At 42.4% G+C, this 24,794-nt stretch overlaps 1 protein-coding gene across 1 annotated transcript in view; it reads left to right on the forward strand.

Moving 5' to 3' along the window:
- The first annotated feature begins 21,268 nt into the window (after positions 1–21,268).
- emilin1a (elastin microfibril interfacer 1a) overlaps positions 21,269–24,794 on the forward strand; it is a 32,946-nt gene continuing 29,420 nt past the window's right edge. The window contains exon 1 of the mRNA XM_080513539.1: positions 21,269–21,562. Within this exon, the coding sequence (XP_080369665.1) occupies positions 21,453–21,562 (110 nt within the window). The 5' untranslated portion in view covers positions 21,269–21,452. The remainder of the gene's footprint in view (positions 21,563–24,794) is intronic.

The following is a 24,794-nucleotide window of genomic DNA, read 5'->3' on the forward strand; positions in this document are numbered from 1 at the left end:
TCTGAGAACACTGAGCGGCTGCTGTGGCTGAAGAGCTGCTTATACAGTGACTTCCTCAGTTATATTCCATGAAAACATAAAGTATGAATCAGGGGCAGTTTAAAATGAGTTTATAAATGGAGTTTTGAGTCAAACCTTTAACCCAGACTTCAGACACAATGTCACATCACAACAATAAGTATTTCCTTAATATTTTGTGTCATAAATAAAATGAGCTCTCGAGGTTTCTGACTTGAAATTTAAAGAAATAAAAAGGCCAATGATCTTTCACATTTCTCATTGTTTCACCTTTTCTCATTTCCCAAGAGAAGTCTACCACACTGTATGCTTTGTATTAATCTCCTGCACATTTCCACATCGATGATCGCTGTTAGCGAAAGCAAAACAACACTTGTGTTCCTAAACTATTTTAGGTTTTTTTACCGGAGAGTGGTCGTAACTACCGAGTGATCCCCCCCGGCACAGGAATATGGCTGTTTGTCAAGCTGCCACCGGGGTTAGCTCAGAGGAAGTGTGGAGTGATTAAACAGCACCTTAGAGGGCACGTCACAAAGTGGGGGTTTGCTGGGCGAAAGCCAGGGTGTGTGTGTGTGTGTGTGTGTGTGTGTGTGTGTGTGTGTGTGTGTGTGTGTGTGTGTGTGTGTGTGTGTGTGTGTGTGTGTGTGTGTGTGTGTGTGTGTGTGTGTGTGTGTGTGTGTGTGTGTGTGTGTGTGTGTGTGTGTGTGTATGTTAGTGGTAAATTAAGTCCTGTCTCCTTGCATTGGGCCTCGGGGCTAAACCTCACAATGTTGCTGCTGACCTCCACGGCTTCGCCCGCTCTGCAGCAGGACTCAGTATCAAACAGTGAAGCAACATTTTAAAAGCCTCAGTGGATCTGGAGCCTAAAAACTTTCCACTCTTCTTTCACTTCATGGCGTTAGTGACTTTCATTGGCATTGCGCTATCAACGACGTGGTTGTCCTCTTGGAGTCCTCTGTCGTGGCTCCCTGAATCTTTTGCAAAATTGTGTCCTAATAAACACATTTATTTTATTTAAATTGTGTTGCAGACAGAGACTCAAGGTAAAGAAATGAAATGAGATCAGTGATTATCAAAGTGTGTGCCGAGCCCACTTTAAACTGTTATTCCCATCCTATTTACACAGACTTGCACAGCAATGGGGACAGCACCATTCATCCATTGGGAGCCAACAAATTTGATTTGGTGCGGTAAAAAACATCTCTTCTCGTCACGGAGGTTGCAGACCTCTGACTAACTGTGACAAGCAAACAATCCACCATACATGGATCTGACAGTGGTTCAATCCAACTACTTCAAATGGAGCTTCGACAGATAAGATGAAGTCAGACGTGTGATTGGAGGCGCTGCAGAAGAGTTAAATTGCCCACAGCTGTATCATCACAGAGTCTTCACACAGACGGGATGTAGACATAACACAGTGACCCACAAAGTAAAAGACAGCGTGAGATGCCCCAGGTGATGGCGGGGTTGCTGCGGCCGCCGGTGCAAATATGTGTGCTCAGATCACATGAAGGGATAGTTGGGATTGTTGGATGCTGAGGAGCTGCTCACCAGTATTAAGGCCAATCTGTCATAGATACTGAGGGAAATCTGGAGCAGGAAGCAAAGCCACTGGAACTGAATTAAAAGAGAACAAAGTACAACCAAATGTCTTTGCTCTGATCCACATTTATTTTATTTATTTCAAGGATTGTCCCTTGATGTGTAAAGTGAAAGGTGCCACACAGGAGAATTATAGACCATGGGTCAACTGTACCACCTGTAATTCACTCTTGTGTATGTAAATACCAAACTGCGGGACTTGTGGTAATTAAAAGAAAAGGGGGTGGTATAATAATGCAGGTCCAGAGATAAAGACACATTACATTTTGCTTTGTGTGTAGTTTAAATATGATGCAATAAAGGGCAGAAATCTTAAATCCTCGCCCCTCCTCTGCCTAACAATGGTTCAGTCAGTCCCTCAGAGACACTGACTGTCACTAACTTCAACAAACTGAATAGAACAGACAACAAATATACATCCACAGGACACCACAACAATAAAACCTTTAATAATAAAGCAGATTCTAGAAATGTAACTGGTATGTCATTTTCATAAGCCATAGACACTATTACATATTTAATTATGGAAGAGTGGTGCTCAGTTTAAGTTGGAGGCGGTTGCCATTGTTTTGTAACATTTTATAGTCTGGCCACGTAGAGTACATCTGATCTTCTCCAGATGTAAGATAGCCATGATGTCTGCAGCCCACCGAGCATGTGTGCGAGGGGTCTCCGCTTTCCACGTCATCGCCATCACATGTCTGAATATTAAAGATGAAAGAGGCTTCAGAATTTTTCGGTAAAGATGATTCTTCAGGTGCAGCTCCAAACACTGAGGAGCCACTGTATTCATGTGGATCCCTGAGCAAGACCCTTGACCCCCAGTTTTGGATCCATTTCAGATTGGTATTGCTTTGAGTTTACAGAAATAACTCTGTGGTTTTGCACATCACTACTTACGCAGGTTGTGATCTCATCTCCTATATATTCAGGGTTGGTGTGGTACTTGGAGAGCTTGTCATTATTTCAGGTGGTACACACTGTATACAATTTGAGAACCACTTTGCATTTTGACCAAATGGGAGGACTTCAGTCTCATTGCCTTATTTGGCCAAAACATGTCTGTAATTAATCAGATCACTTTGAAGTAATAAACAAAGTCCAATAGTGAAGTGGATATGGGTATGCCCAATTCTGCAAGTCATTAAAACATAGTCTAATGTGTTTAGAAATACTGGCAATCGAATCCCATGACTGCACGCAGTTGTTCGGTGATGTAATTCATTAGCACGAAGTAAAAGGTCAAAGGTTGACCATGAAAATGTTGCATCCTAATTAAGTTGGATTGAGCTGTTAGCCAAAGACAAAGTCATCTGATTTTTTTTCTTTTTTGTGTGCAATCATGGAGGACACTTAAGCTTCAGTGAGTTTAAAAGCAGCTCACTTCGACTGGAAGCTGGAAACTATAAACAGCAGCACTAAAGCTTTTAGGCGTAGAAACAACAGCCGTGGCAGAAGTTAATAACGCTCATGTGGGGGTTCAATTTCTCCGTAAACAGTCCCGCTGCAGTTCGTGACCAGTTAATAGAGGCCAAGGTCAAGCCAACAAGTTAACGCGCACACACACACACACACACACACACACACACACACACACACACACACACACACACACACACACACACACACACACACACACACACACACACACACACACACACACACACGCACACTGCAGTGTGCCATCATGTTTGCTGAACCGAGAGCTGGTTTTAGGGGGTCTTTGTTGCCATAAGCACATATTAAATTCTGGTTTCCCAGCTGTTTGTACACTAAGAGATAAACAGTAAAGCATCACATCTGCCACAGATGAAGCTTTTCACGCAACTCTGCTCTCGAAGATCCACTTGGGCCTTGGCAGCGGTCATCGACTGGCTCCTGTGAAAAGGATGATTCCCAAAGTGCATTGTGAAATTCAAAAATAGAAGAAAGAAGGTAGCGCCAAAGGAATGTCTCACCATAACAATAAGGCCAGTGGAAGGAGGTGCGGACCTCTTGTGTGTTTATTTCCCACAATCCACTGGAGCATAAACTTAATGGAAGTGCTTCTTGAAGACGGACAACTGAAGGCCAAGCTGGGGAACTGAATCTCAGACGCAGTGATGGACTGTCAGAGGAAAAATTTACGTTGTTTGGACTATTTTTAATCTTCCACTTGAATCTCCTCAGACGACTTTGTTTGAAATGTGTCCAGTTTGATGGTGATGTCATGAGAAGAGGCTCAAGCTGAACCTTTTCCTTCTGCCAGTTCTCACAGATAAAAGACATCTTGTGCACAGAGCAGTGATCCCTTCACACACATCTGGCACGGACAACAGCCAGCAACAGGTTCAAAGCAGGAGTTCGGTGCTTATTTCACAGGAAATTCAATCTTAAAATCATCAGAATAACTTTTAGAACTGCGCAATTCCCTGTACATTTACTTTTTGTTTCAAACATTGATTCGCAATTACCAATGGCACGCACACATTCATTTAAGGTATGATTTACACCCAGAATATCACAGTAGGACAAGAAAACAGAAACAAGTGGGATGAGGGTGTAGAGAGGGAGACATCCCCTTTGTTATAATTAAAACCAAAACAATTCACTTCTGTACGCACACCTATTAAATAGAATTATCTCTACTGAGATGTGGTTTTAAAATCCAGACTCTTCAGCTTTAACAGTGTCATCATTTCCACACACAAAGCAAACATTTGAGGTAAGAATAATGTCCTGTAATGTCCTCAGTATGCCGTGGTCAAATCCACCTCTCATATTCTGCATTATACATGGATCAATTATCATATGCAAACAAATGTATTTATTAAATGCAATAAATGCATTATTAGGCTGTAAAAGAGTTACACTGATTTTACTTCAACAAATTTTTGAGGATCTTTTATCATTATCATCATAGTTTATATCCTCATGGGAGGAAGCATGTTTCCTTTCACAGCTGATAGACAAACTTCCATGACCGTTTGATCAGATCGTTCATACTGGCGGTTGTTCAATGTCTCATCATTGAGGCTGAACACGACCCGTTTATAGAGGTGTGAGCACTGATATCTGTACTTTGGAAAGCACCACGCTGGAGGATTGATTCAGTTTATAAATCAGATTTCACGGACCAAAGAGCTCTGAAGAGACCAAACACAGACGTGACAGCTCAGGAACATCTTATTCTCACAGCTCTACGTCACTGATGTGTATCACAGACGAATTCCTGAAGCTGTTAGGAAGCCTTGCTGCTCTTTATGAGCTGTTGGTGAGTCATAAGCCGACAAAGTCCCGCCACAATAACCCAAAATGTAAATTGGCACACAACATTGTTGTGGAAGCTGAATACACGTCACAACAGCCGGCCAATATGAGCTTTCATTTCCATCTTGAGGTCCAAACCTAAAAATAGTGTAAAGCAGACTGAACAAGAGCGATAGCTGTTCTCTGTGTTTGCAAATTTCTAGTCAAGGGAACCACAGTATGAGTGTGTACATGGCCTTAAGAGGGGAATCAGGAGCAAGAAGACCTCTCATTTGAGGGAGAAGCACTCAGCCTGCTAATTAGGTCTTTGTTCATGCTTATCTTCTTTTAAGTCTGTGGTCAGGTAATGGACTTCAATTACAGGCCTGTCAGTGTTAATCTGAAAAGGTCTTTAAAGAGAGTTTCAAAGTGGACGATGAAGACATCACTGTGAGATTTTGGGCCTTTCCCAGACAAAGGAAGAGCATGATTGTGGCTTAAATCTGTGGTTTTACGTTATAGAGTGAAAGGGCTAGAAACCCTGAGGTCATCTTCTGAAGACTCGAGACTTTGATTTTAGCAGGAGTCACAGTTTTTTTTAGCTGCTGCAGTAAACTCTGGTATGACGGTGTCACTCTCCTCTGAATCAGAATTCATGACCACAACGACATACTGCAGTATGCAACAACAATGTTATCCTGTATGTCATCTACGCCACCTGTCCCAGCAAGTGATAATTAAAGTGAAGTTAACTAGGAATGGCGCAGTTGTTCAAGTAGCATTTATGTGCAGGGGAAAAGTTCAGCATACGAATAGACTAAGAGTGAAGACGTGGTACAGCATTTTACCTCCTTGGGAATCTGCAAATTGTTGTTTTGGTGCAGCGTTGGTGTTGCTTTGATCGCCACATCATTTTCTGCTGCATTTGCATCGGTAGTTCACAGCTGTAGCTCGTAGCAGCACACACAGGAGTTATACAGCTGGTAGAGCACGTTGTCTTTCAATCACAAGGTTGAAGGTTTGATCCATTATCATTGTCATTCTTGAATGCCACTCACTGTATGACTTGACCAGAGATTTGTTTCTACCACAATCAAAGATGTCACCATGATTTCTCATCTCTTGTCTTAAACGGTCAAAATCACACAGCTTTGTTGACAGTTTCATAAACAACGACCACCATCACACTGTGTGACTGCTGCTCTGTGTTACAGCTGCTCACGACCATTGGAGATACAGCAGAAAATGTCATGACGATCAATACACTGCAAGTGAGGGATTAGAACAAGAGTTTGCAGTTTTCCCTGAAGGTAAAATTTTGGACCACGTCCAGACCAAATCTGCTCCCTGTACATAAATGCTACCAGAACAGTGGTTTGATTCTTGGTTCCCTTCAGTCAATTACTTCCTGAAGGCAGCAGTGATGACGTACAGGATATCTTTGTTGTTCTTGCGTATTGAAGTTCATTGTGGCAGTTGTCACCTCCTTGCCGTCGTACCTGACTTAATGAAATCCACACAGTGTAGCGGCTAATAAACTTCTAAAACTGCTCTAATCTGTGGGATTCTCAAGAGTCTACTCATTTAAAAGGTGGCTTCCATCCAACTGACAGCCTTGGGAGTGAGTGCTGAAAAAGTAGCCAGCCCCAAACACTCCGACAGTCTCCTTCCTCACTATTTTCTACAGTATAAATATCTTTTTCCCCTCCCTGAAACGGGAGGAGCGGTTACACCTTTGCTTTCCTTGATAATTAAAAGTGGCCCTCCTTGAAACACTGCTGTGTTCTCCTCAAACAGTAACCCTTCACAGTTCAATACGAGAAGCCCGTCTGAGGTCTGTTGAGGGGACCATTCATTCGGGGCTCTTCGTGTTTTTCCTTTCCATGAAGTATCAGTTCTACGTCTCTCTCCATCCTGTTGGCCGCTGCTTTGGGGATGCTGTCAGAGCTGTGGGCGTCAAGGTCGGCAAATGGATGCATGAATGCTGGGCTTTGTGTAGCGGGCATGTGTGGGCTGGGATGTCCTCGTCTCCTACCATTTAGGTCGACGCACAAGACGGAAAAAACCACAAGATTCTCTTTACTATAAGGTATAAAATACTGTTTTTAACATGGAATTCCACAGTTAAGTGCAGTTATTTTTCAAAAGTTAAGTGAGTTTTACTGAGGTTGTTGACATCAGGAGGAGCTGGGAAAGTTCCAGCTGCAGTTGAATAATAAAATACGTTGTAGCAGAAGTAGAAGTCGACATATCCAGCACTGAAACCTTTGGCCTCTTTTTTGGGAGGGAAAAACTTGCAGGAAGGAAAGTAGAGAAAGAGAAGGAGGAGGTGTGGGGAGAAGGTCTGCAAGGACCAATAACTAACTCAGCTGCTGATCGCCAGCGTGCATGCTCAGGTGGCTGTACAGTATCTGTTCCAGCCAAGCAGGCCTCCGGGGGCCAGTTCCAGGCGACGGCGGACTCCCACGGGCCCCGCCAGATCGATGCACGCCAGCGGGGGACAAAGAGCACCTTTGAGAATAACAAAATAAATTCCCAAGTAGCGGGACTCCAGAGTGAGGCAGGTTGTGTGCTGTTTGCTTTGGATGAGGTTTCACTGCCTCTGTGGCTGAACCTGCCACTGAAGGCGACGGGTGGCGCGGGACGGTACTCTCACACACTCCAGCGTGCACGCACAGAGAAAAGAATTTAAAAGCCTTTGCTTGCTCTTTTTCTCACACTTTCTCTCTCTCTCTTTCTCTTTCTCTCTCTCACTCATGCACACATTAGCCACAAAGGAGGGCTTTCATCACTCAAGACTTTGGCTTTTTTAACACTCATTAAAGCTGCTGCTGCTACTGCTGCTGCTGCAGCCTGGCTTTCTGCTGCAACACGGATCAGTTGAGCGGTCCGACTGGGCCAAGTGTAGTCAAGCTTACGTTTGGCCCCAAAGACTTTAAATTCTCAGAAGCAGGGCATTCCCTTGTATGGCGTTTGGAAACAAGGCCAGAGGGATTTAGGATCTTTAGTGTTAAATACTTACGTATTGAATTCTGACATCTTAAAATGGGATCATATACGATTCATTTGCATTGGCGACGTCTCCGTAAGACGATCATCTCTGTGGGACACCAGCTCATAAATGTGGTGTATTATGTGACACTATCTTGTGTACTTAATTCCATTTTATTTTCTTTCCCCTCCATCTTTTTTTCCCAGCTACCGTAGTCATAACAACTATCAATATCCAGACGTATTCTTCTAATTATCGCACACAAAGCTGCTGCTGTTGATTCTGGAAACAGAAAACATATGACATCCTGAGAAAAAGACCCACCTGACACCACAGTCGAAATGCACTCACAAAAGAGACAAGAAATTGGTTATATCTGTTAAATCTATGGAAGAAAATAACACATATTCGCAACATATACATGCAATTAAAGAAAGTGTATGCAGGGAACATGTGCAGCTCTCCTGATACATGACGAAGCCTCGAGCTGTGCAGGGGTCACGCCCTTCAGATTCTGCACTGCAGATGCACATAATTTGGATTTGGAACAAGCTTTATTTCTCTGTCACGCTCACATTTTATATCCTATCAAGAAATGCAGACAAAGCACAAGCAGAAAAGTTGGGTCATTGTGAATATGAGATTTGTAAATCAATTAAATGTTGCAACAGAGGAAATTGGTTTTGAAATATCTGATTAAATCAGCTGATGGGGGCAAAAAGCGGCAGAGAAAGACTGGGAAAGTTGTAAAGGCAACAAAAAACAGGAGAAGATCGTGGTGAAACACACAGGAGGTTAATTAACCACAGGTCAGTAACATGGGTGGTGTAAAAATACTCTTGGTTTAGTATTTCAGAGGTAAACATAAGGAGGGGGCCACCACCTTTAAAAAAAAAAAAAAAAACCTGCACATGCAAACTGTGCAGGAACTCAAAAATAAAGTTTCTTGATGTAAAAGTGCAGATTCAATTCAGTTCAGTACATTCTTTTCATTTGCATCCCTTAAGAGCAATTAGTGTTCGAGCAAAGTATAAAGCATATAGCATGCACACACATATATACATGGCAAGGGAAATAGCTTTAGGGATGAAGGAGTGTTTGTACCTGTTGCCCTTCATACATGGAAGTCTGAGCCGAACGCTAGAAGACTCAGACTTCTGGCGTTCTGGAACTCAGATTTGTTCACCTACTCCAAAATAAAATTTATAAAATGTTCTCAGAATCTAAATAAGTCCCTTCCAGTGGGACATGAGGTTGAAAACCAGTGGAAGCTGTTTGTGATCGCTCAGGCAGCACTGCCTAAAAAAAAAAGGGAAAAAAAAAGAAATCACAACATGGGTTCAAAACCACTTCTGAAAACCATTGTCTGTGGACACAGTTCATTCCTGCATCCAGAAATACAAAGTTACAGCACACAGATGAGGCAGGAGTTATTAAAAAGATGCAAATACGCAGATGTTTTCTCTATTTTAGATGAATTGAGGTGGAATGAATCAAAGAAACGAAAAAAAAAAATGCACTCCTTGGGGTTTGGGAGGAGATGCTTGTTAGCAGCAGAGTTCAAAGTCAGCTGCTTCGATCTGGGGGGGGGGGCTTCCATCACTGCACAGGAGACTCACATTTTCAAAGGCTTCATTAACACTATTCACAGGAGTGACACATGCAGCCATTCAGACTGCATCTTTTCAGGGAATTTCTTATTTAATTTGCAATATAATATTAAACTAAAAAAAATTTCCGATTCCAGTGAAAGAGTCTGGGTGCTAAACGGACACACCTGCAATACCAGCTCTCTCCCATCTCCACCTGTCCACATGTTGAAGTGTCCTTGAGCAACATACTGAACCCCAAATTGCTCTCAACAGAGCAACTAGGAGCTTTGAAGGTGCCTTGCATAGCACCATGTGTGTGAATGGGTGAATATCAATATGAACAGTGTAAGGCACTCTGGGGCTGCTCAAGCAGTTGACAAGTGCTTTTTACATGAAATTAATTTAACATTTATAGTTGGACAGCTTTCTGTCAGGACTGGACTAGTTGAGGATGGTAGACGAGCTCTTCCAGTAAACACAAGTTTAGTGTCCTGCACAGCAAAAGTATCATGAGAAAAGAGTATTTTTAGTACTTTTTTGAGTTCAGCTCCCAAATATTTGGCTTTCCGTCCTTATTTCCCTCCATAAAGTGCAAATATGTATTATTCTGTTAGTAGCACATGTTGTGAACTCCAGGACAGGGGTCTTACTAACTTTGAGCTGTTTCATGCTCAGTATCATGTTTTCCCAGGAGCACCAGCGGCCTCAGAGTGAAAGTTCAAATCAGGCTCCACCGAAAACGTTGAAAACAAGGAGTCCACAGATAATAAAAGCAACTGTGTTTCAAGCGAGGCCCGGGTTGGGCTTTTGTTTTTCCCACGGGAGAGTGGCGCAGCCGCCACGAAGGTGCGTGCAGTCGCTGCAGACACATGGCAAACATTAGGCAGCAAGTGAAGTGAAACACTCATAAATTGAGAAATTGTGAAAATCCGTTGTTTTTATTTGCACGTGTGTTTGGAGTATTCTTTTATTTTTTTTTTTATTTTGGGGGCCCTGTGAGAGTTTACAGGTTTGGAGCCAATTCAGGTTCATGCCTAAAACATTGCAGATGGGCACAGGATTGATGGGCTCTCCCTTTTCCTCTTCCTGTCTGTCTCTCTGTCTGTGTTGATCTTGAACAAAAATCTGCCCATCTGGCCTCTGTCCTGCAGACGCTGTGAGAAAATGACTTTTATGGTTCAGTAACAGAGCTCAACGAAATTAAACACAACTTGTCAAGGTTATTTGACCGAAAATAAAAGCAGTGCGGCTGCAGTTTAGCTTGGCAGCAGTCTCTACTGTTACTAGACTTTGAGTGCCTCTGCAGATTGTACACAACTTCAGAAGGACTTGGAGGTGCGCGGTGAGTGTGTGTGTATATGGGAACCAGAGTGCATATGGCGAAACGTGCGGCGAGGGCCCCTGTTTCTTAAACCCCTGCGGTTCCTAATTCATTCTACCTCACATCCCCATAAACATCCTGCTGCAACTCCCTCGTGGTTTGTTTACGAGCTCAGCCTCTTCAAACAAAGCCCACACAGGAGGTCGGTTTCATCTTGTATGACAACAGGAGATTCACAGCCAAAGGCGTACGACCACTGACGCAGCGTGCCATCATTAAACAGCTTTCAAAGCGCAGGGCACACCTGATTGTTGTCTTTATGGAAGCATGTGGCACTTGAGAGTAAATTGCTAGCTTGCTCTCCGCTTCATTTTTCCATTTGCACCGCGTGGTTTCCTTAATTATCTGTTGTCTGCTCTTCTTCTGGGACAATACGAGACCACGTGTCGGCTGTGGCAATATAAATCATCACGTGAAGGATAATACCATCCTCATCCTCAGAAAGGCTGCGTTAGCTCGGGATTCTTAGACAAACATCTGTGATGATAAGGGCCGAGGGTAATGACTATAATGATAGAGAAATTGTTTCCCCTGCGCCCCGCCCGGCATCACTGGGACACCACTTTCAGCTCAGCTGAATAGATATGAAGGGCCAGGACCTGCGTCTGGATATTTGTTTCCACATGTGATAGTGATGGGACTTTATCTTGACAAAATAAACGGAAGTGTGCCTGTGCTTGTGTTGAAGGGTATTGGACTTTTTGCAAGTTTTTAAAGTGAAAGTACAGCTAAGCAACATTGCTCTGGATAGACCCTCCCTTCTCGTCAACATATCGCTCCTCCTTTCAACTGAATACTGTTTAATGAAATATATTTCTCCTCTCACACACATCAGAGCAGACAAAACATTTCAGATAAATATCTTTTAAAAATGAAGTAAAGCTGAGCTGAAATCAGTCACTTATTAACCATGAAACTCACATAATCTGCTGGAGACTGTGTTTTTTTCCTTTTTAGTTTCAGAAAAAAGTTACAATTCAGCATTTTAGATGCCAGAAGACTTTTTTTTTTTTGGTGATGTAATCACACTTACATGCACAGAGAAAATGGTACATTGTCAACTTTCAAGCTTCTCGAAACAGTTTTTCTTCATCATAGGTCCACTCAGTATGTGCTGTAATAAATGTGCCTCCACTTGTGCAGATGATGGCGTAGTGAATGTACATTCCAAAAATTTAGTCACCTGGACATTTGGAAAATGCTGTCAGGTGAACAAACAAAACACAACAAATGTAAACCACTTTTTAAAATTTGAAAATGTTATATAAACAGACCTCGACTTTAAACTCACGTTTACTTCACAACGTGTACTAAACCTTGCTTCATTTCTGCACTTCCTCAAGAAAAGTAATTGTTGTCAACTAACTACTTTGAACAAGTTAGCTAAGAATAGTTTCCATTTTATCTATCAATTTACCAGAATAAATAACAGTGATGGGATTTCCTTGCACATATTTTCTCATTAAAACAGAACTATACCTCCTCTGGTGGGCGAGGCTTGCAGTGGGTACGTCTTCTCTTTTTCTTTCAGTAGGTAGTACATGTGGTGGACATGTCTTTTGTTTTCTGGTCAGGTAGAGTCTTTTGGAAAGGAAGGCCTTCCTGAAGTCGGTGCGTCCTATGCAGTGCATCATGATTGTACCTTATCCATTGAGTTACTTGTGTTGGGTTTGTATCAAACAGGGTACATCAACTTTTGTGAAACTGAGCGACTTTAAGGTGCTGATAGAATATATTTTATCATGCTACATTATTTCTATTCATTTCAGGGAGTTTTTTTCACATTTGAAAATCATTCGCTACATCTGTGATCATTGCTGTAAAATTGATTCCTTCTGTGTCTCTTTTCAAGGAAGCTATTAACACTCACAGTTATATATAATGTTTATACTCACCAGTGTTTTAGGAACATTACTGAGGGCAACTTACAAGGTCCCTGCAGGCTTCCAGGGTCCCGCAAGACCCCCATTTATCTAGAAGGTCAGAGTCCTTTTTGTAGGTGTGTCTTACTATGTGTTACTGGCAGTGAACGTGTCTTACAATCAGTATTACTGGTAATAAACTTGTCTTATAGGTCTGTCTTATTGTAGACTTGTGCTATTGGAGCCAGCATGCACCAAAGCAGGACCTCCTCTAAGTCAATATTACACCTCTGCTTCTAATACTGCTGAAGTCCAAATGACTGCAATAAAAACAGTTTACAAGGCCCCTGGTGGGGTTTGGAACAATGCATAAACATGACCAAGGATAAGGTTTTCCCACTCCTACTGTTCTGGCTATTACTCGCTAAAGGGTGGTGTATTCAACTCTGACAAAACACACTAAAATCAAATGTTGGAAATGAGACATAAACACTTCATACAGACTCAACATGGATCAAATGAAAGCTTGTATTAGTCAGGACTCTAATGGGACAGTCCATCACTGTGATGTTTACAGCCGGGTTTCTGAGGACGACGACAGATTCAAAAGTCTCCAAAAGAAACTGCGTTGGTAAATGTTACTTTGGTTGGATAGTTAGAGCCACACAGTGCAGAATAACACTGGGATTATGATGCCAGGAGGCTGTTTTCAGAGTCATCTGCGGGAAACGGAAAGTTTCTGTGGGCAGACTCCGTGACATCACGACTGGTGGGGAACTCTGTGGAGGTCCAACAGCCGGCTTTCACCAGGCTGAAAGTGTCGGCATTGCATATACTATGAATAGAGTGAGGAGTGACGTATAAATACACAGGACACACATCATTATTCAAAGCGCAGTGTTTATCTTTGAGCATACCTGCAGGGTGCTGTTAACAATTTGTGTCGAGGTTTTGCTCTCCTTTCCTGAACAATAGCCAAGTCGAGTCAGCCAATAACTGCTGCTTTTGGGAAATGTTAGTAATGTGATCCAACTCGGGGAAAGTCATAATTTGCTTTATAGCTCAGCGTTACGAGAACTGTGCGACCGCCGCTGCTGAATTCAGCAGAATTAAAGAAATGAATCATGGCGTTCATAACGGCGGAGAGAGACTGTGATCACAGTCAGAGCACGCCGCTCAGGTCACGAAGTCTTCCAGAAAAACTCAATAAGGATATGTGGAGGGATTTCAATGCAGGAATTGCCCTTCGGGGATGCTTAGATTTCCTGAATGGAGTCCGACTGCACTGAAACAATAACTGCTGTCACACAATGAGATGAATCCTGAAATTCCTCCAAAGGTTTGTTGAACTGAACTCGAGATTGAGTTTGTATGACCATTTTTGTAAAGTCAGTGGGCCATTTCAAATCATTTCAATCACAGCCACAGCTTTGGATATGACAGAAACCCTGATGATGAACGCGACAAGCTCCCCTTCTTGTTGAAGAGAAACAAGGCATGAAAGAAAATGTGGACTGTGGACAATCTGTTTTGACTACAAGCTCCATTGTAGTAGTGAAGCAGAGTCTAAAATCTGATAGCTTTTTGTTGGAGGGTCATAAAAGACTTCAGATAGCTTTCAGAAGCCGTGGCTCCTGTTGTGTGTGTAAAGTCTGGAAAAATGAAGGTTCATTGTGCGCCAGGGCAGCCAGTTTGCTCAGCACTACTGTATATTTGCTGTACACACACTCCAGAATGAATGTCCCCTGTCTTCTAAGTGCATGTGGCTGCGGACACCCCAGCCTGAAAAGAAATCAGTCATTGAGTGCGGGACTTGACTGAGGCCTGACAGAAATACACTCCAAAGCCACCTCCCCCGAGGCTCGGGGCTTTTTCAGCAGCAGTGAAGCATACCACCCCGGCAGAGGCATTTTTAAAGGTTCCTCCAAAGTGCGAAATAACAACTGGGGGTCTCCCATAATAGCGAAGGCAAACACAACATTCTGACCTGCGCAAATGTGAAATGCGGGCCAAGCCTTGAAGAATGTCAACATGTCAGCCGCAAAGCATCAGAAACATCCACCGGTCAACCACCACGCACACACACACAGTGTCCAGATAAAAACTTAAAGGAAGCAGTGGGAGTTGATAAAAAAAAGGAAGAGGGGTGCAATAGAAACAATAGAGGTGCACAGAATCCATTTCTCAAAGTACATGCACATCAGATTTGTGTACAAACTGCTCAGCGGAATGACGCCTTCATCAACACGTCCTGTGTGTGGCTCCAACAGAATGCCTTGTTGTTTGTTTTGTTGCGTATGGCTTAATCTTGACTATTTATAATGGCAGAGATACAGTGGTCCCCCCCCCCCCCACACACACACACACACACACACACGCACCTCCCCCGCAGGAATGTTAATCTTCCCAAGGGCTTTGGTCAAGAGTCCAGCGGGCCGAGCCAGCCAACGCCACTCAGCAACAACAAGGGGTCGATCCAAGTACATCCCGGGCCGGCTCCTCAGAGAAAGATGCAATCAATCTGAAGCCACAGGAGAGGAAAGCAATGGCGTCCAGTTGCATTTCTCACAGGCAGCATCACAGTGCAACCACATAAGCCCACCAAAGCGCCGCTGAATTCCTGAGAAATGATGTAAACTGTGCGAACGGAAAGCTGAAGAGACTCATCAGCACGTTACACCCTGCAACACATAAACTGACAGAAAATTGCCTGTCATGATGTGGAAATGGTAAAGCGCTCCCTCTGGACGGGGCACCTGGGTGTCGTCAACATCAGCGTTATTGCGGTTTGGAGAGCAGAGATGGTTTCAGGCTGCAGAGACTCTGACAAAAGGAGATGAGAGTCTCGTTTTTATTGCCACACTGGTGCAGCTGAAGTATAGAACTGCTGAAAATGGAAGGATTGGTAATGAGTCCTGGTTACATCCCATGATTTTCCATTTCGCACCACGACATTAAGCTAACACACGTTTGACTGAAAACATTAAATGCACATCTGCATAAAAATCATTTCAATCCAAACTATGGAAATGGTTACAACCTGTTGCACACACAATCATTTATTGATGCAAACCCCAAAAGGCATAATGGAAGCCAACGCACTACATATCCCATTTAGCAGGTTAGTAGCAGAGTAATGCTAACTTTTAGATTGAATTTAGAAATCACTATGTTTCACACACTTGGTCATACTGAGACAAAAGAATCCTCCATAGATAATAACAACAAATAAAACAAGAGAATGCTTATAAAGTATTACAGTTTCTGGTCTTAATCCTTCATAGATTAAATATTTACATGTGGAAAATACAAAATACTTACAAGTGGAAAACAAACAACTTGTAGATATCGTTTACCTTGAAAATGAGCCTCGGCAGGATTTATTCTGATAAGAGGTTATGAGATCCCGTTGACATGTCTCATACAGTTAAATTGTTGTCTGTGAAGTATTATATGCAAATATTGATGAACAAGCTTCCAACGAGTCATTTTTATTGGTAAAGTGAATAAATCCTGTATTTGAAAAAAAGCAAAGATCAGGTATGTTGGATAGTGTGCTGGATAGAGCCAACGAGCTTATTGAATATACACCAGTTTAAAGTAGTTTAAAACAGAGGTTTATCGTTATTTACACAGATTTTTTAAAATCTTTCACAAGCAGTGAAGAAACAGGAGAAATGAGGAGGTCGCTGGTGTTATAAAGGTTTCAAAAGGGTTGGATAATAACTATTGCCACATAATTCAAGGCTATTGAAAAAAAGAAAAGAAAATTATATCAAGTAACAAAAGTCATTGGATGCTTTGAAGCAATGATCTATCCATGTTGAGAAATTACATCTTCTTTCTTTTTTTTCATCAAGATTTTTTTTTTTTTTTTAAACAACTGTTACAACATGATACTTTTGTAACCTTCACATATGGTAGTCCATCAAAATAAAACACATGAATATGAGAACTATTTCTGGATCTGCAACATATTGCCTGAAACAAATCAAAAGCGTCTCAGGAGTTTGGTATGTTGTACTTCACAGAGCTGCTGGCATCGCTGCATGGATAGCAAACAGAGTTGACATGTTGAAATGATGTAAATCAACATTCCGTATGTTGAATTCATGTTTGTTTTCTTGGTCTAGACCAGTGTTTGCTAACCTGGGACTCCCTTGGGAGTGTGGCCTGGTCTGTACAGGAAAAAAAATTGAAATCAGATTTAAACCCCACTTTTATCTGTGAAACCCAACTTTGGTCTTATTCTAAAATAGAACTCTCAACAAAACTTCAACTATTATGATACAAATTTAGATTGTAAAACAGCTGCTCAATAATAAACAAATATAATAATATCATATACCTTCCTATAATTAAGGTATGTGAGATCAAATTTAAGAACTTGCTACCTCACTGCAGCCTCCATCTGCTATCAGTCTTTCTACAACCACTGCAAGCTGTATTCAGCTATCAAAGCAAGTTATTGATAGACTAACTGTGTGAGTTCACATTTTGAACCCTTGTTCTGAAACATAGGCTGCATGTAAATATGTTGTGCGTATGAGTTATAGCCTGTCTTTCTGGAATTGGCATTGTGGTTATGACCCTATCATCAACAGCATGATAGCAAGGAAAGGCATCAATAAAGATGTGGAATAATCTTGATAGTCTTTTGTGGGTCCGAGAAGCTGATCACACTCATAACACTCAACAAGTTGCATAAACTGATTCTGTGAAATGTTACAGATTAATCTTGGGGAGGTTTGGCCTCGATGGAAGGAAGTCATTTCGAGGAGGAATTTGGCTATAATTGAACAGGGTGTGACTCTGTCTGCATGTGTCTCTCCAGATCAATCACTCACTTATGATTAACTGTTGTCATGACAGGATGTGGGAAAGACAATCCAACATGGTGAACGCCATTCTTCTCCTCAGCCTTCGTCCTTCCTCTCAACTCACCATGTTGCGGTTCAGATTCTTCTTATATCTGTTTCGTGTCAGGCGTCACATAGTTAGTAGGGCCTCTCATTTATTCTCGTTCTTATCAGTCCGTCTGCTCCCTGTCCGGCATCTCAGGCCGTCCACACGTCCAGAATGTACAGTAGCTGTAAGCACACTGTTAATGAGCCGGGACCCTTTGGGGAAAATCTACAGCTGGCCTCTCATCAAGAAATGATCAGCACTTCCCAGTTTGATAAACACAACTCTGTTTGCTCGGAGCTAAAATATACTCCTGCCTAACTTATGCGCCAGCTCTGTATCTTTACACTTTAACCCGTCAAATAGACTCATAAAGATGATGTGCTGCTTGCTGATGTGCATTAAAAACACAGATACTACTGTGCCACAACCTGACTTCCTAACATCGGGCACTGCTTGTGACAGAAACACACTTCACTTGATTCATGGCAGAGTTGATATATGCTGCAATTAGATGCCAAGACACCGGCTGCCTGTTCAACATCATGCGTGTGCAGGTAGTAACTGTAACCCTGCATTATGTTCTCATCCCAAGCCTGGATCTGCTCTCGGTGGGGAGTCGAAGAGTCTGTGACAGAGCAGCTGGGAGAGCCCATTTCATTAATGGGGGCCGATGGGAGGCTTGCTGAGCTGGGCATTCCTCAGTAGAAGCAGTGGAGGAGATGCACAGTTTTCACTTTGTAAAAATGTACAAGCAAACACGAGCACAACTGCGTACGTATAAGAAAGATAGACTCCGTTTAGCTTCCATTTTTCCCAACGGAGAATCACTGAAATCCAGTAAACATTTCAAATTGTGTTTTTTTTTTTAACATCTACAGCAAAGTTTTATTCGAAAAACATGAAATTCAAATGGACTTTGTTTTGCTCACACGGAGAAGCGCTGACACTGCAGCTGGCTATTTTAACTTTTTTGACTTGTATGCTAATTTAGGACACAGATAATGGCAGGAAAGAGGTAGAAGGGGAAATGAAGTGCAAGGCGAATCATGGACGAGAGTCAAACTCTCTCTTGGCTCCGCGAGTACAACTACATCAATCACACCTTTAGAGCCGCCTACTTATCATGTAGGATAAGAACGTGCTACTACGTGCTCACTCTGTGTGCTTAGTGTATGTGTGTGTATTGGGCTGTTAAGACGTCATCCACTTCTCAGATTAGAATCTGCCACACGGATCAAAAGGGAACCGGGGCAGACAGACTGACTGAGTCAAGATTAACTGATTGTTCCAGAGGAGGAGGGATCACTGGCCATCATTCCACACTACTCCTGCAGAAATAAGTTTTAAAAAATCAGGAAATGAGTTCCCATTTTCACACTTCCGTTTTCACTCCTACAAAAACTGAAGTTTCCTTGAATGGATAATTGGCTAAATTCGCAAATTAAAGCCAGAGCTTCACACAGGCTGGAAGGACGGATCAGAATGCAGCTGCAGAGTTCATTACTGGCATAACTATGATACGAAAACCAGTTATTTTCATCTCAACTCACCCTGAACTAGCCGCTGGAGTTGCACTTAGTGGTAGTAATGGTTTAGATAATCCACTCATTTAACCTTTATACCCCCTTTGTCCACACTGAGGTCACGGTGAGTTGGAGGCTTTCCAAGGCAACACTGGACGAAAATGGACTTACGTGCTGGTTCTTAACACGGCTTTACACAGAGACGTCAACTATCACTCAGATACACAGACATGCATGCACACACCTCTGAGCAAGTCTGTTGATTGCAGGACGCTGGATGACTTACAGAACATCCATGAATACACGGGGAGAACCTGCAAACATCACACATCAAGGTGCCTGTTTGGCAACTCTCTTGTAAGGTGGGAATATTCACATTACTGCTACTGCTACGAGTACGAGCCACGACGTTCAGACACAAGACAATTCACAGTACTTCACAGGACACACAATCATGCAAGAAAAATATGAACAAAAATACAGTAAAACAAAGTGAATGGGAAATTAATAACACAGGAGATACATGAAGTAAAACATTAACTAAAATTAAGGTAATTGAATTGGTCAAATCTTTTTTTTCTTGGAGGCTCGAGATGAAAAGCACAAAACAAACGGTGGAAGTGTTTGAAGAGTGTGTGCGTGATGCCTGGAGGTGTTTTAATTGGCTCACAAACCAAGGCGGCCTCTGATTGTGCCTAATTCTTGATATCAGCAATAGTGATAGTCATAGGTATCGTTGACTTTCTTCTTCTCCCTAAAAACTGTACTCTTCTGCTTGGGCTCCATTTCCACAACAATGTTTCCAAGTGAAAATGCTAAAAATGTTTGTTGTCTTTTGGGTGTCCGTTGCCAATGCAACTTTTTGGAAACTGTTCCCAGGGTGGAACTTTAAGAAAACACTCCGACTCTGTCATTTTATAAACAGGGGGAAGTGCAACTTTCTGAAAATGCTTGGCTCTTACAGTGGTCAGAGTAAAGATGATTTTTGCAAATTCACTGTTTATTTAATAGGAGGCCTTTTGAGACAGAAAATTTCACTTTTTCAACAGAGATCCAATTTGGGATCCAGTACAATCGTCAAAGTGTAACAAATTACAAAAAGGACGTATAGAAAATCTTGTTCCCAGCTGCTCCATTGGGGGTCTCACTGTTTTCGTAACTCTGTAACGCAACACTCAGACCGCAAACTGAATCTCAGATGGAAACGATGCAGCCGAGAGATACCGTCCTCTTTCTCGAGTACATGCATTCATGTCAGAGCCGTATGAGAGGGAGTTTGTGAAAACATTCATGCTAAAGGACTGCAGATGTTTTGTGTTCGGAGAAGCAACAGGCTTAAATCCACTGGCAGGTCATATTTCAGAGAAAAATCCGGTTGCTTGTCCTTCGGTCCCATCGCTGTGAAGGTGTTGCTGCTCTCAGGAACCTGCTGCTGCTGTGGGAGGATCTTCAGCTCACCTGGACCGTGGAGTCAAGCTTCTCCACAGATGATTTATGTTCCATGGTCTTGGGCTGGCTTGTGACATTGTTGATAACAGATTTGGTTAAAAAGAAAAAGAAAAAAAAAGAACGCGATATGTGAACATTTTTCAGCCTTTAGATATATTTGATATATACTCAATATAAGAAAATTGTTGTTTTAAAGGGATGCATAGGTAATTCCAATATAGTTTTATTGGAACGGCACAGTTGAGGTCAAATTCAGCTCTATGTGGCCGTCAAATAAGAATAAGTTTGACACCTCTGGTTTTATTATGGTAAAGTGGACTGCGCTGTCTTTATTTGCGCCCCTAATTGTTTGGCTGATAATTTTAAGCGTTTAAAAGAATTAAATCTGCAAAGCAAGGTCGGTGTGAATCACGGGGTTCGTGAAGTGTTTTAATTCAGCCACGTTGAGTGTTAAAGAGGGAGAAAATATTGGGGCAAAAGGAGGGAGGGAGTTGGAGCGGTGGAACACATGAAGGGGGGTGGGTGGCTGGCATGACTGCTGCTGGAGCCCTGACAGGAAACTTTGCGCGCTCTCTCTCTCTCTCTCTCTCTCTCTCTCTCTCTCTCTCTCTCTCTCTCTCTCTCTCTCTCTCTCTCTCTCTCTCTCTCTCTCGCCCCAGTTGTAAGCAGTAGTAGTAGCAGCGTTCCAGACTCTCTGGGTCTGGCAGAAATGCACTTGCCTGGTCCTTGCGGGACTTTCTCCTCTTGTGATCTCATGGCTCTGCGCCTCCGGTTACGCACAGCGGCGCGCAAACACTGAGGTGGAGGAGAGCCACGAACAACCCGGAGACCTGCTGTTCTCATAGGAACTTTTGGACCTATTGCCTTGTTTCTTACCCGAATCGGACTAAAACGATGGGGACTGTGTTTTACCTGCTCGCCTTTGCGCTGACTCGGATGTGCTCGGGTCTGGGATATTCGGAGTCCGGGCTGCAGACGGGCCAGAGAGCGGCCAGCAGACACAGGTACGAGCCACAACCTGTGGCTCTTTACAACTAGTCGCACATCCGAGGACTTTAAACTCCTTCTCGTTGCAGAATATGCCATGAATGACCGATCAGATCATCAGTTTGTGCGCATACCTGTTTGGAGTTTTGCTGTTTTTCAATGGGTGCTGGTATAAAATGCACTGTGATGATATTAAATTAGGAAATTAGAATGAAATTAAATTAGAATTTTTAATCTGGTCTAATAGGTCGATTTATTTGACTTTAAATTTGAAAAAAAAAAAAAAAGTTAAAAAAACGACAATAAAAAGTTGTTAAATTATATTATTGACCAGACATATGTAGCTAATTATGTCAATTTAGATGTTTTTGATCTAAATATAAAAACAACAAAACAGAACAAAGCCTTGAAAAATGTTTAACATATGGAAAGAGCTGCATGATTATATCTCAAAAATATTATTGTGATGATATCAAAAGACTGGTTAACTTCATAAATTGTGTTTTAACGCACTATCCACATTCCGCAAATCCAAAATAACAATTCCAAATATGGAAAGTACAATACATTTTTAATGGGATTTCACTTATATAATGCTTTTCCACCCCCAAAGTGTTTGATATAATTATTATTAATCACATCAACCAATACATTCACACACCATTGGAGGCAGAAGCCGTGCAAGGTCCATTCACTGGGTGCAATTTTGGGTTCAGTGTCTTGCTCAAGGACACTTCCTCATGTGGTCGGAAAGGGAATCAAACAAGCAACGTTCTGATTCAGAAACACGCCCCCTCAGGTATTTTCATATTGTTTTCTTAAAAAAAAAAGAAAAGAATAATTTAAATCGAAAGGAAAGGGGTAAATCATCATGCTGACTCCAGATTTTTTCTGTGGCTGCCCTGTGACTGAACCACCATACACTTTGAGAACCACTGCATTAGCGGAACACTGTGTTTGTCTGATGATTACACGTTTCAAGTAAAATGCATAATTCTTGCATTTTCTTTACAAAGATTTGCGTTTACATGGCAACAGTTTAGAAACGAAATCCATTTCCATAGAAATGGCAGAAACACTGAAAACAATGTAGTCTCCATGTTGGGCCACAAGTGGGTGTTGTTGTTTGTTTTTGTAATGAAACCACACTTGCAATTGAAGTTGAAGTTGGTCTTGCTATGGTGACTCAAAGTCCCAGGAGAACATGGACTGGGAGCCATTGTTGTTATTGTCCACCTATTCACACATGTGCAGAGGAATTATTTACTTCAGCCTATGCTGCACATGTGCAGTCGCAGCATTTCGCAAAAGTTTTGTTTTCCTCCCTTTTCACAGAGGCGGAGTCAGACCATTTGCGAAACATTGTGTTTTCAGTGACTCCAAGCACCGCTGTCGTTTAAACGAACTCCCAAAACACTACAAAAGCTCTCAGTTTTTCACTTTAAAAAATTGTCATGTAGACAGGGCTTCACTTAATAAGTTATAGGCGTCATTGGTGTTGCACACACATAGTTTGGTCCATTTGAGTTCATTCAGTCGTGATTAAACTGTTGTAATTTTCAGCAGCAGTGCAGAAGTTGGCATAACACCTGATCTTGAAAGAAATGCAAACTGCTCCTACAAAGGGAAGCTAATGCTTATTCTGAATAGATCGTAGATACTGTGAAGCTTAATGGAGCAGTACAGGGAGAGACAGCAGCTCCACACTTGTATCTGTTTCTACCACATTTCAGCCAAAAATATTGACGTTGCGGTCCCAACAAGGACAATAATGACTATTTACGGTTATATTATATATGGACACATGCATATATGCCAATTCAAAAAGAAATGATGAGCCTCTTTAATCCTGCCATGATTTCATTATTGAGTATTTGATTCTTCTACTTGTGATTTGCTTTTCTGACATTTTTTGTGGTGTGGAATGTTGTAATCTGTGTCTGATTAAAGCGAAAAAGTCCCCAGCTGTCTATTAGGGGACAAACTCTAATCAATATTGGGGTTGAGGCCCAGTGCATATGCCTTTAATGTCGAGAAAATGTGGGATGACTTCTCATTTTCTCAGGAAATATCTTTTTGGTGATGAGGTCTCTTACTCAGGGGGAGGCCCTGAATGGGAAGTGATGGGTGGGTGGACCAGGGCATGATGATTCAGGGGGCCCAGTGCTGAACAAGGTTTACAGGGATTACAGATATTTACTGTTCCACAGCTCCAAGTGAAAAAAAATTCAGGAGGCCCCGAGATCTTCTACAAGCTCCCCCAGCATCGATAGGGGGGGTCATCATTCTTCCCAACAGCATCTTGCAGTAAAGAATACGGGGAGGGGGGGGGGGGGGCTCTGCGAGGACTGACAAGGTGCAGGGAGACTCAACTTGAATCACTGGTGATCCTCAGGGAGAGTACAGCACACTCCACTATGTTTTGACGTGAGTGAGCTAATGGAGGCTCAAACTTTAACGATCTTGCACTGCACTCCTGAGACGTTGGATGAGGGTTTGAAAGACTCCCTCCTTGGGCTTTTTTTCCTTAAAAAAAAACCAGAAAATCATTAATATCTGGCCAATTAACAGCTGCATGCGAATCAGCTGTCATTGTGTGAATCCTTCTCTCTACATCGAGCTGTTGACGCCATCACTGAGTCAACACGTGTATGATTTTATTATGTCGCTGTGTCATTAGCATGTAATTGATCTGAGGTCCGTGAACCGTTGATGTCCGTACGCGTGTGACTTGTTCATGTGTGCCTGCAGACGCATGAATGAGGACATTTTTAGCAGTGTGGCTGAGTGTGAGGTGAGGTGAGGTGTGTACGCATGCGTGTGTTTGAATAAATGGGGGTCACAGCAGAATGTCTGAGTGAATGAATGACAGATCTTTCACATGTGGTATGAGTCTGGCTCCATGTGTTTGTACTTACTGTGTGTGTGTGTGTGTGTGTGTGTGTGTGTGTGTGTGTGTGTGTGTGTGTGTGTGTGTGTGTGTGTGTGTGTGTGTGTGTGTGTGTGTGTGTGTGTGTGTGTGTGTGTGTGTGTGTGTGTGTGTGTGTGTGTGTGTCTGCGAGGCAGGCCAAGCTTCTGGGAAGTTGAGACTTCTCGAAGTCTGAGCTTCTATCAGGTTTCGCTCCAGATCGGAGCCTGGTGTTTCTGTCTGAGCGATGAGACATGGCCGCTCTGTTGGCGTATGATGCAGATGAACTACCGGCTACTGTGTGTGTGTGTGTGTGTGTGTGTGTGTGTGTGTGTGTGTGT

The sequence above is a fragment of the Blennius ocellaris genome, assembly GCF_963422515.1.
Source record: "Blennius ocellaris genome assembly, chromosome: 18".
Classification (NCBI taxonomy): domain Eukaryota; kingdom Metazoa; phylum Chordata; class Actinopteri; order Blenniiformes; family Blenniidae; genus Blennius; species Blennius ocellaris.